The sequence below is a fragment of the Physeter macrocephalus genome, chromosome 14, assembly GCF_002837175.3.
Source record: "Physeter macrocephalus isolate SW-GA chromosome 14, ASM283717v5, whole genome shotgun sequence".
NCBI lineage: Eukaryota > Metazoa > Chordata > Mammalia > Artiodactyla > Physeteridae > Physeter > Physeter macrocephalus.
In genome coordinates this window covers 3,464,879-3,482,706 of record NC_041227.1, presented here as the reverse complement: position 1 = coordinate 3,482,706, position 17,828 = coordinate 3,464,879, and the positions used below count along the sequence as shown (strand labels likewise).

The following is a 17,828-nucleotide window of genomic DNA, read 5'->3' as shown; positions in this document are numbered from 1 at the left end:
AAACCCAGGTCTTTATTAGCCGTAAGACCGGCAGAGATGGTTCTGGGAGGGAGGAGGGGGCCTGGCGAAGGAAGAGTCATGATGTGTGGGATGGACATACTAGCTCAGTCTCCCTAAGGAGGCTGTGAGGAGAGAAAAGTGGGCAGGGCAGGCAGGCTCTGTGTCATCTGGGGGGTCAGTCAGGGTCCTGGCAGGAGATAAAAGACCCACTCAGCTGTCTGTGGTTGCATCACTAAGACTTAATGAAGGACTTTCAAAGAATCAACTTTTGGTTTTATTTGTTTTCTATTTTTTAAAAAATCTCTAATATCTATTATTTCCTTCCTTCTGACAGCTCTGGGTGTAGTTTGCTCTTTTTCTAGTTCTTTAAAGTTATAAAGTTAGGTTATTGATTTGAGATCCTTCTTCATTTTTAATGTATATAAATGTACAGCTATAAATTTCTCTGAGCACTGCTTTGAGTATGTTGCATTTTCATTTGTCCCCAAGTATTTTCTAATTTCCTTTGTGATTTCTTCTTTGACCCATGGTTAAGAATGTATTTTCACTGGAGAGTTTTACATACAGAGTCAGAAGCATGGTATGATTTATGATTTAGCAAGAACATATTGGCTGCTGAGTGCATAACGGGTTGTAAAAAGGCAAGTATGAACGCTGGAAAGCAATTTAGGAGGCTGTTGAAATCGTCTATGTGAGAAATGATGTTGACACTGTCAAAGGTAGTGACAGAAAGTATATGTAGAACATATTTTGGCTGTACAATCTGCAGGACTTGTTGATCGATTAACCGGCCAAAAGAAATGGAGCAATCAGGAATTACTTCTAGGTTTTGGCTTGAATAGTTGGGTGGATAAAAGTGACATTTACTGAGATGGAAGGACAGGTTTATTTTTTCTTTTCTCTGGTGGTGAGAGAGACTGCTGCTGAGAGAGAAATCGAGTTGTTTGGAGAATTGAGATGTTTATTAAAACTATCAATAAAGCAGTGTATATGACATTCTAATGTCCAAAGTAAAGGTCAGCATGTTTCTACATTTGGAAGTCATCAATACAAAGATGAAATTACCTAAGGAGAAGGTATAGATTGAAGTGATAGACTAGGAATGAGCCCCCTATTAAGAGGTAACAGGGGAGCCAGGAATGAGCCAAGAAAGAGTGGAAAATATGTGCCAGCCAAGGGGGTTTTTAACTGTGGAATGGCACTGAAAAGCTGCGTGAGAAGTACACAGAGATAAGATTTGGTAAAATAACTGATTTTGATAAAAGCTGTCTCAGTGAAATTGTAGGGACAGAAGCTGGACTGAAGGGAGGTGGGTAAGGGGCAAATAAGAAGTGTGTACATTGAGATAGTAAAACTCGCGAAAATTCTTTTGATACATTCTGTGTAAGGGTGAGTAGAGAATTACATAGGGAGGGCAGCAGTTAAAGAGGAACTTGTTGTCAAAGTCCTTTTTAAAAAAAATAAAAATAAAAATAAGTGTGGGCTATACACACCAGTAGAGAGAAGTCAGACAACAGGATTCAGAGCACTAGCAGGAGGATTAGGCTGTCCTGAAATAATGAGGCTACTCTGCCATTGGAACATGTGAGAAATCAGAAATGCCAGTATTGATGCAGGGAACATGTTAGATTTTAGGGAGAAGAGATGAGGAAAGTATGAGGTAAGGCCATCCCCTAAAAGGTAAAGAATTAAGGAAAGAGGTACTGATATACAGTAATACTCGGGAAATGCGGTGAAGGCAGTTGAACAGGGCAGAATAAGGATTACTGAGCAATGCTGTGTAGCCACTTGAAATATGTAGTCATAAATTTAAACCTTGATTATACTTCTCAAGTGTTGTTCAGGTTGTGGAATGAGAGGTATGAACTAGTGAGGAGAGGAGAGAGGGCAAGAGACTATTATTTTGGACTAAGGACTCTAGAATCGGTAAGGAAAGAAGGAAGGACAAGAAGGGTAACTAACAGGCATAGCAAAAGAGTGGTGGAGTAAACAGCCTGGGACTACTCTAGAAAGCAGGCTGGGTGATGATGTTTGAAGTTGAGATTCAGGGCACAACTATGGTCATGACAAGGTCACAGCAGAACGGTTTAAAGAGCTGGGAGGAAGTAGGAACCTGGGTAGGATTACACATACAGCACAGTATAGGAATTAGTATCATGTATTATTTAGGAGTCTTGGACGTCTGGCCAAGGATGAGGCAAACAAGGATGTGTCACGATGGGACTGATTCTAGAGAAGTCTCACAGGGCAACGTGGAGTTTCAACTCCTGAGTAGTAGTTAATATTACAGCAGACCTGTCGCTGTTTCTTGACATAGAATCCCTGCTACCCTATCAATCAATCAATCAGTAAATCTTAGCTGATGCTAGCAGTGGGATAAAGCTAAGATGTGCAGGGTTTTCCTTTGCTTATCTAGACTAAGAAGCCTTTACCACTGTATTTAAATACCAGTAATATCCAAATACTCTGCTACCATGAAGCAGGTAAGTACGACAGTGAGTGAGGCTGTGTGGTGTTATACTTCAGATGTCTGATTGATTGGAGGATATTTTGCTTGATCCAGTGTTCATAAAACAGGAAAAGATTTATCAAGTAAAATAATTGTATAAAATCCCAGTGACAGCATTTATTTCAACTTTATTATACAATTAAAGCAAATAAATGTATATTCATTTTTATACATTAATCTAGCAAAATATTATTACAATGAACACTAGGGCTTAAAAAGTACTTGTCAAAACAGCCTGCTGCGAGTTAATACCATTTTAATTCTAGATAGACGAGTTAACTATTTTAGGCTAGTCAGTGCCTTCTAATCCAATGGAGCCATAACTGAATAAATATACTCTCCAGCAGTGTGCTGAAAGTACTGATTTACACTCAGGGAAGCATTTTAAATCAGACTCCTCCCCCTTCCATGCATCACTACATTTTTATTACTTGTAGTATATTCTGAACTAGTAAATTTTATTAATACTTTATTTAGTTCAAACTTTAAAAATATATTTTATATGATAAATTTTAGTTTATTAAAGAAATAACTAGTTTATGAGTAGTTAATTTGGCAATATTTTGTCTCATGCAAATATTACTATAAAAACAAGCCAATTTCTTTTACTGATTGGTTTCCCAAAGCTTTCTAAAAAAGAGTATTGTACAGACAAAAGTCTTTGGGTCTCAAGTGTCATGTTATAGTGACTGTAGGTTCTTTCTCATCCATTAGAGGCCATTTCTTTGAATTTAGAGGTTCCTACAAAGGTACTCTTGCCTGGGTGACATGTATTTTCTTTGTAGAGCTACTCTGGTATTCCTCAGCTATACACACAAAGGAATAACTGGATACAACTTGTTGATAACAACTAGACATCACACATCGTTTCTTTCATGAGCCATGAATAATGACATCAATCCTCTGCGTACAGTAAGAAGCTGCTCTTCTTGCTATGGCCAAGAAAAAAAAAATCACACTTTGGTAGTTTTACAGTGAAACTTTAAAATCTAATAAAATAGAAAAAAATCAAGATATTAGGTATTATGAATAAAGATATTATGTATCAGTGTTCATTCTATCCGGTTCCCCAGGGTCTGTTCCTAGATATCTACAGAATTATGTGCTTATTACTGATATTTTAGATATATTTAGATGAATTTAGATGATCAGTTGAGAGAAGACCTCATCTTTTAAACCCCCAAATCAATGAAATTTATTTTTTACTTTCTTCCTTTAAATATTAAATCTATAGTCTGGAGAAGAACTTCAGCAAGAATCAGTCTAGTTAGTTAGCTTAAGCTGAACTGGCTTAGCCACACATCCTGATCCTCTGCTATATATCAGCATACTGGTTCTATTAAAATTTAATAAAAGGGTATTAAAATATCCTGTATCAAAGATTAGTACTAAAATACACATAGAAATGCCTCCATCTTTGAGAAAACACCAAAGGCATGTTCACTTGGAGAAGTACCTTTAGACACCTTCCCCCCTCCCCAACCCCTGACTGCAGTTGCTGGTCTAACTAGACCTTTGGAAAGCCAGCTACTTTTATCCCCAAATCTAAGGAAATGGAAGTCTTGTCCAAGTAGACAATAGTTCTTTCTGGGTAGCTCTGCCTGATACAGGACTTCAGAAGACACATCAGGACTGTTGCAGTGCATCGTGCTTAGATACATACAAAGAAATCATTTTTCTAGCTTATTTTTAAATTTCTAAATCCATCTTTTCTTCCTTGGGAGAGGGACTCATCATTTAAATCACCCCTATTTTTCTACTGTAAATTTTCTCCCATTTTAAAGAACTAAAAGAACCCCCGTGGGGCTAAAACTGGCTTCTCTCAATCCAAAAAGAAAGAAGAAAAACCTGTGGAAGAATTTCCCATTTAAATATATAAAAGCATGACTGATCATTCCATTTGAAAAACCCAAACTAGATAGCTGATTTACCATTTCCTTAAGAAGTCTGTCTTGCAGCATTTTCATGTTTTCTTTCATCAAACATATCTGTGAATAAATAATTTCCCCCATGAAATTTACTATAAAATTTTCACAGCAAAAAGACTAATATTGAGATTATATATAAATTTATACCTCAGATGTAAAAACAGTTTCTTCATAATCAGTGTTGTAGAAGACATTCTTTTCCAATGAAGCTTTTAAAAGGTGAAGTCTAACAAATAAAATAATAAAAGTTACCTTTAAAATAATAAGTTACCTTTGTATTTTAATTACCAAATTAAATTGCTATAATATAGTATATATAATTTTAATTTTAAACTATTTATTATAATAAAAAAATCTAATGTTATAGATTCTAATCATTAAGAATGTCATACTAACCTCTGCTGTTCACTTTTTTGATAGGCACCGAACTTCTGAAATACCTTTTCCCAAAAGCCCTAAATTTCAAAATACAAAACTGGTTATAGTATAATTATGACTAAAAATTAAAACTTAGCAGAATTTACTATATTTATATTATTCCTAATTTAAAAAACAACTTGGCTATATGCTAAGAATATTGCAGATGTCATATACTCTTTCAGATAAAACAAAAATTGAAAGCAAACTCTTGCAGACTTTCTCCTTTATTATCAAAGGTATTCATCATAAACTTTATATATATATTTACTGAAGTATAGTTTACTGAAGTATAGATTTACAGTGTTTCAGATGTACAGCAAAGTGGTTCAGTTATACATACATATATATATTCTTTTTCAGATTCTTTTCCATTACAGGTTATTACAAGATATTGAATATAGTTCCCTGTGCTATATAGTAGGTCTTTGTTGTTAATCCATTTTATGTAAAGTAGTGTGTATCTCTTAATCCCAAATTCCCAGTTTATCCCTCCCCCGCATCATAAACTTAAGTCTGTATTTTTAGTGTATGTATATGAAACTAAAAATCTAAGATTAAATTATGTTCTAAAAACCAAAAACCTTTATGGTGTGGTCTAAAAGCAGAAGGTTAACAGAAGTTTTCCTGAGTGTAGCTCTTTAAAAATGAGGTTTTAAAATTATTTTTAAACTCTTAAAAGCACAAACCGCAAATTCCTTCTCCAAATCTTTTAAAGACTGTGAATCTTTTTCAAAATTCTCCAGCTCCTCTATGATGATGAGTTGGAATTTGTCAAGTTTTTTGATCCTATTAAAGAAACAAAATGAGATTATTTTTTTTAATGATAGCACTTACTTATAGCACAGCACTTAGAATATTTCAGAAGGGATTTTTAGCACAGACCTATATTCCTGAATCTGATGGTTCATTGTTTTTATATGTTGTTGAGCCGTTTTCCAAGACTGCTTAGTAAAATAATCCATCATTTTGTGGCGGATCTGAAAAATACTCATTTTTAACTTGAAAAATCTTTACAAAATAATCTAACCAAGACTATATTAAGGCCAAAGCCTTTTCCATGAAATATAAATGCTTAAGAAGAACTTAGAAAAGTGAAAAATTAAAAAAAACTCAGTGATCTCAACTGAAGTGTTAATAAATAAGCTCAGTCAGATCAGGGCCTAGTTCCACCAGGAAGGCTCTGACTGAGGGTTGGAATTGGTGATTATTTTCATAAGTACATGACATTCTACATTTATAAAAATGCTAGTGATTATAATTCTCTTCAGGAACACAGCATAAGAGTCACACTCAAAGTTATTTATTACCATTTTTCATAAAAACATATATTCGCAGCTAGTCACAGATGTGTAACAGAATATATGAAACAGGGCTTCTCTGTTTAGATGAGATTGACCTTGGATAAATCAAATGAAAACAAAAATATACAGAATCTTAAATAATTTCAGATTTTACCCATGAAGAGATGAAAAAGGCAAAGAACAGATCGGGCTGACAACCTGTGCAGAAAGATATCTTCTCTTAACAGGAGGGCAAAAAGAACTGTCTACTCTAAATATAGGCATGTGAGAAAAAGAGATAGGTGGAGAAAACAATAATAATTAAAAATTATTTTATAAAGTGATTTTGTAAACATCACCCTCATTGGAACCTCAGTAACTAAGGATATGTAAGTACAGAACTGGTGAAACAAAGTGAAATGGATTTCTCTGACTGAGGTTGCTCATCCTCTATACTTTAATACAGTACCCTCACAAGCAGTCACTGCTATGGAGATTAAAGAATGTATTAAAAAGACTAGGCATGAAAAGAAAATCATTCAGAAAAAAAAAATCACAGAAGACTCAAAATGTTAAACTGAAAAGGAAAATAGGACAAAGAGACAGAACCCATAGAAAAAGAAAGAATACAAGTAATGCACAGATTTTAGAAAAGGAACTGGGCTCATGAGATAATAAGGCTTTTCGCCTAGGAATCATTCTAATTTTTCACCAGTACATGAGGAAAGGTGAGTTCATGAAGAAGTGTTTTGTTGCCAAAGGGTCAAACTGACAGTCTAGTAGAAAGTGTGGCATATTGTTATGCTATTGGGTGTAAATATAAATCATAATTTAAAGAATGACAACTCACATGAACTTTCCTCCTAAATTCTGTATTGAGCGCCTCACACATCGTCCCTACACCTGAAATTTCAGTGTCCCAGTTCTCCCCAGGAATAGAAAAGTCATTTGTTGATAATGGAGATATACTTTCAGACACTAAAAAATGAAGACAATCAGCCAAAATTAAGATATGCATTGTTACAAATTTAGCATTATTTGTCATGAGGCTGAGAACAAATCTATCTTATTTTTAGATTCTATATGTAATCTAAGGATTATAAAATCAAAGACAGACTACTATATTTTTCATTTAAAATACTTATTAAAAAACCTTCTAGCATGGGAATTAAGGCAGAAACAGTAACATTAAAATGGAACATACTTGGACTGATTTTTTTTAAAGAACTAGTTCTTAACTACTACATTATTAACCCAAGTATTTAGTGACACACTCATCTATCAGTAAATTCATACTCTAGTAAAACTTGTCTGTGGTAATCAGTGATAGAATGATGAGGGAGATTTATGAGTAAAAAGACCCTTACTATAACATTATGCAGGTAAAGTGAACTTTGTGATAAAGCATTATCCTTCTTGGATTTATACAAACTTATCTTTACAAAGGAATTTGTTTTGTGAATAGAACCACTCAAGATCTAAGAAACCATTTTCAAAAATAAATGCATCTTGACATAGGCATTTGCTCTACCTAACCTTTCCAAGTGTGATGATCGGCACCTTCTCCTTTAGACAGTTTCTTGGGAAGCAAGTTTGCTCTTTCTTCTTCTTCTTCTTCCAATTCTGCTTCACCAGGATTACTTAGATTGTCTTCTGTGTACATTCGTTTGCGACTAAGATGTTGTGTAGGGCCTTAGGAACAGTTAAAAAGTAATTAACAGTGCTACAATCTTAATTACAAATACCTAATATATACTTGCTTTCATAAAAAAGGCCTTTGTTTCCATTATCTGTATAGTTTTAGGTAACTGTGCATTAAATTCTATTGTACTTAACTTTCATTTTAACATTAACTAAATTGACTTAAAATATATAATTTCCTCAGATGAAATTTCACAGTAGTATTTTGGTGATTAACATATGTTTTTTAAAAAGCAAGTCTGACTACAAACCTGATACATGAGTGGAGTCATAGGACATGCCACACCATATTTTCTCTCTTCCTTCACTAGACATGGATAATGGAGATGCTGAATGACTTTCCTAAAGTATGTATCAGAAATAGGAAAAAAAATTCTGTAATTACTCTTGGATTCACCTTTGACCATCTTTCTCAAACCCTAAAGACAGTAAATTGCAAATGCTATCAATTCTTTTTTTTCAGATTGTTTTGTTTCTATACCTTGTTATGTCTCACACTACCATACATTTACCTAAATTCTTATGTTAACCTCAGTCTTAAATTACAGCAATTGTTTTGAGCTGGCCTTTTTAAACTACTCCTACTTTTCAGTTCTTCCTTATTAGGATTTTGATTTCTTTGAGTCAGGAAATGGGAAGCCATAGAAAAGACAAGTCTAAACTAGTTATTTCAAGCTATATCTTTAAGCCATATCTTTGTCCTCTAACCTTATGTCTTACTGTTTCAATACACAAGTTTGTTACAGTCAAATTAGTCTTTTTCCTGTTTTATGAAAATGCATGTCCACTTCTGGTAGCCTTTCTGTACTTAGGTTACTGCTGCTTCTCCAGTCAGTCGGTATATATCAACTTATCCACTTAGGTCCAGGTCAAAACCCAGCCCACTCCAAGCTATAAAATTCTATCTTAACATTCTGTATTTTATAGGTTATTAAAATATTTTTGTTGATGGACTGGTGGACTTCTGTAGTGGAAAAATAGCTCACCCAAATTCCTGTATGATCATGAAACCAGAAAGTCCTAATTATAAATATGTCAGTGGTTTAGCAGTGATAGCCTATTTAAGACCATCTCATTTTAAAAATTACAACTTTTTTTATGATCAAACCATCCTACATATTTTAAACATCACATTTTCAGATAATAACCGTTGAAAAATACTAAATTATTATAACTATTATTAAAGGCCCATAATCTGATTCTTATAAGAACCAACTTAGCTTAAGGAAAGCTTGATGGATACACTACCATATATACCCCTTTTTTGCTTCAAATATGATTTTCATATTTGGAGGTTCAATTTCCATAAATTTTTTCTGAACTATAACTGCTTACATCTGAATAGCTGTTGCAATTTTTGTATTTCCTGTATAAGTACACTCCTCCCTCAGTATCTGCGGGGCGGATTCGGTTCCAGGACCCCTTACAAATATCGAAATCCACCGATGCTACCGTCCCATATATAAAATAGTGATCCACAGTTGGTTGAATCCACAGATGTGGAACTGATGGATATGGAGGGCCAACCGTACCACAGAATTTATATTGTTTCTATTCACAATAGTATTATTCTTAACTGGGCTATGAATGAACAAGACACACAGAAACCCAAAGGAAGTTAGAAAACTAAAGTAAGAAAAACACAACAACATTAAACCAAACTCCTTAAATTTTGAGGGAGTAACTCATTCCCGACTAAAACTCAACACCCATTCATAACTGAAAAAAAGGCACTTAAACAATTAGAACATTAATCGGATAACAAGTATCTACCAAAAACTATCGATAAGCATGCATACTAGCATGGTATCTATTTAGCACTGCTCTACAGGTCATAGTAACCTTAAAAATGAAAAGACCATGCAGTATAAGGACTGGAAGAGAAAATGCAAAAATTACCATAAAAAACAGTTTATGATTATCTATATTCAAAATACAAGAGAATCTAGGCAGGCGATTATGAGAGAATTTGCCAAGGGTGTGGGGACATAAAAATCAATAGTGTTTCTACACAAAAGCAAAAAGTTAAAAATCCAGAAAACAATTGTTCTAAAGGTTTTTTTTTTTTTACATACAGTAAAGAAAAAGGCCCATAAAACACTGCAGAAGTACAACTTTCTTTGTGGAAGATTTGACAGAACTTTGTTGGAAATAAGACCAAAAAGTAGAGAGAAAAATGAAATACGTCGATGAGAAATCTCAGTAACGATACTGGGAAATGGCAATTCTTCCCTTAGACAAACTAATTCTAAATTTTATCAGACAAGTATAGGGCCAAGAGAATTTAGAAGCAGAATGAGATGAGGGTGAGGATGGGGGTGGTGAAACCCCTGTAAGCATAAAACTACACTAATTGAAGCAATGTTGTATTAGCTCGAAGATAGACAGGCACTGTTCTATATTCTACTGGCCAAACAGCCGACCCATGTGGTTGCCAAGGCTGTGACCAAACTGGCATCACAAACGATGGAGAAAGGTGGGGTATCCAATGCATGATGTTGCACTAATTCACTCTCCATATGCAAAGAGGAAGCCTAGGAAGATGGAAAACCTCAAAGTTAAAACTAACATTTGTACAAGAAAGGAAAATATTTTTATGACAATAACTGAGGGAAGGATTTCTTGAAGAACAAAAGATTGGTAAATTTCATTACATCATATTTTGATTTAACTAAGTGAAAAGACAGCTACATACTAGAAAAAGAATGTCTGCATTGTATATAATCAATAAAGAATTTCCAGAATATAGTAAGAACTACAAATTTATAGGAAAAATCAAACTATGCAATTTAAAAATTAGAAAAACAGGCAATTTACAAAGTGGCCAAAAAATATGAAAATACTCACTGATGCTGTTAATCTGAAAAATGCAAATTAAAGTCAGACACACTTTACACTCATCAGGTGGGCAAAAAACTGTAGAAACATGGGCACTATCACATAGCATCATTGGAGAGTGTAAGCTGGTACAACTAATTTATATAGCAAATTTCCAATACCTAATTAAGAGTCAACAGTAAATGGGAAACACAATGTCTCCTGTAAATGTCCAGCCAATAAATATGTAACAATTAAAATTCCATCTAGCACAGATAGCATCAAAGTAGGTGGGTGGGGATGACCTAGGTGTTGAGATTTGCAAGATGGGATACTAAAGGGAGAAAGGATTCAAGGAAAGGAGGGATGACAGAGCAATACTGAGAAAGGACCATGGGATGATGGTCTAGTGGGAAATGGTTTTAAATTGTGGTCTGTAGAAATTAAGAGTCTGGCAAAGGTGCTTTTGGGGGGTTATCAGAGAGGGAGGGAGGTATGTAGGCCACGGTTTAGACCCATCTGCTTTAAAGAGCATAACTGCATTTTTATTTTTATGTTTGGCACACTGAAGTTTTCATATAAGATTCTGTTTGGCAATCAGTTCTGTAGCTTTATCACTACTTCGAAATTCTCCAAATTAAGCCATCTATACAGCCCAAGCCAAGGAGGTGAGGTGGGTTTTGTAAACTGGTACCAAAGTACAAACAACTTAAAAAAAAAAAAAGCAGAATTCAAACTACAAACTACTCCTCATAGACATTATATTTTTAGCTACACTCCCTCACTTTGACCCATAATTGATTCCTTTCTCTAATACCTTTTTAAAAGACTTTTGAGCATATGTACATATTTTATTAATAAGAAATGGTACATATAACAATACACGAGCAGCAGAATAAAGACTTTTTCAATATACCATTATGTTAATATTCATGCCATTTAACTACTAAAGTTCCTTTACAAATCTCTAAAGCAAATGCTATAGTCATACTGTTTTCAACTATATTCTTTGTCAGTTTGTTTTGCCAACTTGTGATTTAGTAACTAAAAGGTTACAGACTTTGAGTTGTGGTGAAACTGGAAAGAAGTGCCTGTGTCGCAGGAATAAGCCTGTTCCAATCTAGGAAATGTAGTTCTGACATGTAGACAAATAAGTAGTACCTCTTTGGAAGTGACTGTTCCTATCACAGAATTCTTATCAGTACTCTGTACTTCTCATACCACTACATCTTTCTCCTGTATGTATCAGTCTGTTAGTTCACCGAGGCTGTTTTACTTATTGGTAGGTTCCTTCTCTCCCCCAGACCAAACTCAAAACCTTAAATAGACAAGCACTATATATTTGATTAAGATTAGAGTCAAATGATTTACTCCCTTCAGGTATATCTAATAAAGGAAAAAATATATATACATTTTTTCCTTACCAAAAAGAATGATCGTGGAATTGGTGAGCAACTTTCTCTTGTACATAGTAAATTCTTCTCACTTTTCTTGAGTGACTTTATTGGACTTCCAGCTCCACTGTTTAAGGATTCAGGTGATGAAATTTTTGGATAAGGTGATACTGATTTTGTTATACAGCCATAATCCTGAGTTAAATCCCTTTCTGTTATTTTCTCTATACCTATATTGCCTCACAAACACAAACAAAAAGAGTTGGCAGGTGTTAATCACTGACATCTTTAGAAATAGTGTTATTAATTAAAATTCTAAAAAATATAGTAATTTATCAAATCCTCAAATCTTAGCTGTATTTAGAAAGGATAAATGTTCAATAAATCAAGATAAAATTAAGTGTAAAATATTTTTATAAGACTGAAAAATATTAATGGCTCAATTTAAAACAAAATTGTAACTCTAAGAACTTTCAAAACATTTTCAAACACAAATATCTAAAGTATGGGCTGCACTATAATGATCAACCTAATTATTATCTTGAGTATTTTGACACCAGTACTGATATATATTAAAGTCACAGAATTTTATGGTTAGAAATGGCTTGGGAAATCATCTGGTCTACATCCTTTACATATAGATGAGAAAATTCATGGCTGAAATAAGTCTTAGTATAAATGAATTCTCAGACAGTTTTCAGATCAAATCAGGGCATGTGCATCTGTCTTCTGAGTGTGTGCTTATCTGAGATGACAGTGGTCCCAAGCATTATGAAAATATTCTAGAAAAGAACAAAGTAGCTACTTTAGAGGAAATCTACATTAACTGGTGTTGAATGGTCTTGAATTTTAGCTAAAATGACAGACACTTAGAAATGCTTTAAAATATCCATAAAGGGAAATGAAAAAGATATTAAAAGTAGAAACTTATTCTTATAGTTTCTATACTAGAAAAATATATACATATGCCAGAGCTCCAAAGAATAAATTTTTTCTTTCCCAATTATTTTTAAATAAAAGCAAAACTTCAATTGTTTATGAAGATAATCCACTACAGGTCCAAAGATTGACCATGATATTCCCTGGAGAATTTTGTCAATGAAATGTAAAAATGAGAAAATAGAAATCCCCATCATTATTTCCCTCTTATTAAATATATTTTGAGCTAAAAACATAAGTGTTTATTCAAGCTTTCACATTATAATTTGTAAGTATACATTAAATATTTTCTATATTAAAGCATTTGGTCTTTAACTTCCTAACATGTAAAACTTCAGTGTCATAGTAATATTGTTCCCAAGTCTACTTAGCAAAGACCAAGTTACTAGCATTAACTAGTTTAAAAATGAAGTTTTGACTACTGAAAATCTTAAACATATCCCTCAAAATTAGTCTTCAAATTGTATTTTCACATAATTAGTTACAATAGAAAATTACTGAACATTCAACTAAAAGAAAAAAAATGATACTGACATCTCATTACTTCTATAGATGATGGACTCCCAGATAAAGTGACAGGAGATAGATCAAGGCTATTATCTCTTATAGTATCTTTCAGTAGAGATGAGTTTTTCCATTCTTTTGATATATCCTCTTGTGTTTCGGCAGTGAAGGAATTCTGCTGTTTCTTTGGCAGTTTCATGGTTTTGCGTCTGGAATGGATCTTCTCCTAAATGTATTGATATCTTTCAATTATACTCGGATACAAATAATTTATACTTGGACACATAAAACAATTTAATTAAATTACATTGAATTATTTATTAAATGCCTTGTATCACTACCTACAGGCATAACAGGGGCCTCAACATGAGTAGTGAAAGATCTTCTAATATACAAGAAAGCATATGACAAATTCACAGGAAAATATTATAGACTACAATAAATATCCTAACAGATACAAATTAAATGCTATAACGGTTCAAAAAAGGTGATTTCCAGTTTAGGGAAACCAGAAGGAGTTCATGGTACTCAACATGCTCAGGAGTTTGTAAAAGAAGATGGCAAGGGAACATACTGAGAGTATGGAGGACGACTGATATGAGCAAAGGTAGCGAGAAGCACAGGTCTTGTTTGGCAGTCACAGGTTATTCTATTTGACTGGTACAGTTCTGTGTATATACTGGGGAAGTGAGAAAATAAGCTTGGAAAGGTATTTTGATGTTTTGAATGTCTATTTGGAGATTTTCAGGGTTTTCCTTTGAAGAAGGTAAGATGAGAGTTGGCTTGGTAAGATTTACCTAACTATTTGCATAGTAAATTAAAGTAGGAAGCGATAAGAAAATGTGGAGGTAAGTTATGAAGTCCTTAAGTTCTTCCAGGTAAGAGAAAACAGGGGGCGATGGAGGTTTAATGATTTAAAATGAGAACAGTGTAAATGATCAGAGACCTGCCAGACTCTGTTGAGTTCAAATCTTTTTTTTTTTTTTTTTTAACCATTTCCTAGCTGTGTGACCTTGGGTAAGTTCCTTCATCTCTCTAGAAGTCAGGGGTGAACAGAGGTGGGGCAGGGTATGGCAAGAACCTCAGATCCAATATTTTTGCTTTCATTCAAGAAGAAGATCCACAGCTTCCCAACAGTCTGTAGTTTCTTGAAGCATAATTTTGGAAAGACCAAGTACTCCTCTAATTCAAAGATATTATCTTAAAGTTATAATTTTACTAGAGTCAAACATCTGTTTTGTAACAATAATGCCAACTTATTATAAATTTTAACATTATATTGCCTAAGGATCAATTTTTAGAATTGTTATATAAGTTTTCTCATATGGAAGGTTAAATCTTAAAAAGAAGTGACAAGATAAATCTGACATTCTTACAAAAATATATTCTATATTTAATATTTTAAAAAGCTTTTAGAAACTATTAATCTGAATTGTATCTATTTACCTTTACTAACACTTTCTCTTTAAATGAATGTGAAAATTCTTGTCCACTCTCTGATTCAGAATTTGAGAGATCTTTATAATTTTTTTTGGTTTCTGTGGCTCGTCGTGGAAGTCTCGTTCTCCCCTCTGGAACTGTCTCATCTACCTTTTTGGTGATGTTTTTGTTGGGTATCTTTAGGAGAAAAATTCCTGAATATATTAGATCAATATTTTGAGATACAAGCTATTTGCTACAAAATTGGCACTGTGACAAGATCTGTATATTTGTAGGAATAAAAAGATTCCTGATTAATACTTTTTAAATGACTGGATTTTATCTTTCCATTTCAAATATATCTTTATCACCTTTTTATCCTTATCATTAAAGCTCTGTGAGGCCTGATATATATTACGTAACTAAAGTAAGAGAGAGAGAAAAGAAAAGATATCAAAAATACCTACAACCACAGAATAAAATAAACTTAAAACAAGTCAACATGATTCAAAAAGGCAGAAGGTAGAAGTAAGTGTGCAAAGCTTGGAACAATTATAGAAAACAAGGAACTGATAACAAGGATAAAATTATAAGGGGACAAATGACATTTTTTCACTACAAGGAGAAAAATAATTTTAAAGGGATGTTTGAACACAGACTTCCTGGTTTTACCATTTTAGATCTTGGCTGTCCCCTTTCCAAAGATGGTCCTGCAATTCAAGGAAATAAGGTTAAATTTTTCAAATAGATAAGAACTGACATTAAAAACTGTTAATAGAATACTTCTGCATGTAAGTTAAAATCATAAAAACAATAAGAATATATCTTTAAACTCATTCAAAAATTTAAGTTTCAAGATAAGACTAAACTGAGATTGATAAACTTTTACAGTATAGTTTGGTACAACATGAATTACCAATTTCCCTTCTCCTCCTTTATTTTATAGTATACACTTTTAAACATACAAGAGAATATGTAACATACATTATGTATGTTACCAAGTAACCCATGAATCTACCATTCCACTAAGAACCAGCTTATGAATAATACTGAATCTACTTTGTGTACTCCTTCTTACACGATCCTCCAAATCCCCTCTGCCAAAAGGTCATCACTATCCTGAAATCTGTTTCTTAGTCACTTGCTCTTAAAGTTTTACTTCACAGATATATATCCCTAGACAATATAATGAACTTTATAAAACAGTATCACATTATATGAAATATTCTATGATTTGCTTTATTTTTCACCCATCATTATGTTTCTAAGATTTACCCATATTATTAAGAGTTGCTTCAGTCCCTATTCCCTTTTTTTGCATTTCCAGGACAATTTCCACTTTCTAAATATTCACTGAAGCCTAAGAACTGGGCTTATCCCAGCCAAGGAAATAATAATGAATTGGGATTATCCAAGGTCTTCCTGGCAATAAACCAGCTCGTACATACTGGCTCACTGTCATTCAACCATAAAAACAAAACAATTCACTCAGAAGTGTTCTATTTTAAGAGTATTTACTGACTTCAGTATTCTAACCTTTAATAACTTCCCATGTCATAAATGTCTTTACTTATACATCTTCCTACTAGACTATAAGGTCCCTGAGAGTATGTGAATCTTATCATGTTTCTCCTTGGCTTATAACACACTGCTTCAAAGTCCACACACTGTGACTAGACCCAGCCACATTTTTCAACGTTTTCCCACAAGTCTGATCTACATTCCAACTACCCCGATACTGCACTTCCTGAGTACACTATGCTATTTCCTACTGTCTCTTATATATATGATAATCCTATTACTTCTCTTCCTCATGTATATGATTGAACTCTCATCTGTTTTCAAGATTCAGCCTCATTTCTAAACACATGCCAAAGTTCATTTCCTATTTCCTCTATTTTTACTTCTTTTTAAGCCATCATTCCCTCCCCCAACTCCCACAGGTCACGAACAATTATTTTTATCCTGAAAGAAAATAAAAACTGATTCCCTTAAATATAAATTTAAAAGCTCAGTTATGTTACCTTCTTTTAAAAATGGAATATATAAAATCTCTGTGGTTTAGTAAATACTGAAATTTATCTAAGCTATGAAAATGGCCATTATGTCTAGCCCAAAATGCACACCTCAAACTCTTATCCAGCTACTTCAAGAAGCAGAAGACTTATGCTGGGAAAACATTTTGTGAAAGATTTTGGCAAAAATATTTCTGCAAGGAAATTGTTTTCCTTTCAATAAATTTTTATTGCATCTATATGAATTCCTAAAAAGCAGGGAGTGGGGTGCTGTCCAAGCTTTGATTTTGTTTACAGTGCTGGGGTCATAAATACTTAATACATTACTCACAGTAATTAGCCAAATAACTGAATAGTAGGCCATGAGTAGAGAAATGATGAGAGAGTGTGTCATGAACCAAAGATTATGATAAACCATACTTTGTGACCCTAAAGATTCCAATAAAAAAGAAATTTAGGGGCTTCCCTGGTGGCGCAGTGGTTGCGCGTCCGCCTGCCGATGCAGGGGAACTGGGTTCGCGTCCCGGTCTGGGAGGATCCCGCATGCCGCGGAGCGGCTGGGCCCATGAGCCATGGCCGCTGAGCCTGCGCATCCGGAGCCTGTGCCCCGCAGCGGGAGAGGCCACAACAAAGGGAGGCCCGCATACTACCAAAAAAAAATAAATAAATAAAAAGAAATTTAAATATAACCATATTACCATAAATAATAAAAAGAAGAAAAACCTCTGTAGCATTTTGGTGTATTTACTTTCGTACTTTTTTTCCTATTCAAAAGAGTATGTAATTATACACACTACATAACAAAAACACATTTATCAACAAAGTATTTCATACAGTTGAAATGGTAAAATCATTTACAGCATTTCTTTTCTTTTTTTTTTTTTTTTTTTTTTTTTTTTTCG

At 33.7% G+C, this 17,828-nt stretch overlaps 1 protein-coding gene across 1 annotated transcript in view; it reads right to left on the bottom strand.

Moving 5' to 3' along the window:
• Positions 1–2,626: 2,626 nt before the first annotated feature.
• Positions 2,627–17,828, bottom strand: part of SYCP2 (synaptonemal complex protein 2) — an 89,736-nt gene continuing 74,534 nt past the window's right edge. Inside the window, exons 31-43 of the mRNA XM_055090609.1 lie at positions 15,584–15,621; positions 14,939–15,109; positions 13,523–13,718; positions 12,080–12,279; positions 8,090–8,180; positions 7,674–7,829; positions 6,988–7,115; positions 5,740–5,834; positions 5,544–5,643; positions 4,834–4,892; positions 4,585–4,663; positions 4,441–4,497; positions 2,627–3,441 (exon numbers count right to left, since the gene is read on the bottom strand). Coding sequence (XP_054946584.1) covers positions 3,367–3,441; positions 4,441–4,497; positions 4,585–4,663; positions 4,834–4,892; positions 5,544–5,643; positions 5,740–5,834; positions 6,988–7,115; positions 7,674–7,829; positions 8,090–8,180; positions 12,080–12,279; positions 13,523–13,718; positions 14,939–15,109; positions 15,584–15,621 — 1,445 coding nt within the window. The 3' untranslated portion in view covers positions 2,627–3,366. The remainder of the gene's footprint in view (positions 3,442–4,440; positions 4,498–4,584; positions 4,664–4,833; positions 4,893–5,543; positions 5,644–5,739; positions 5,835–6,987; positions 7,116–7,673; positions 7,830–8,089; positions 8,181–12,079; positions 12,280–13,522; positions 13,719–14,938; positions 15,110–15,583; positions 15,622–17,828) is intronic.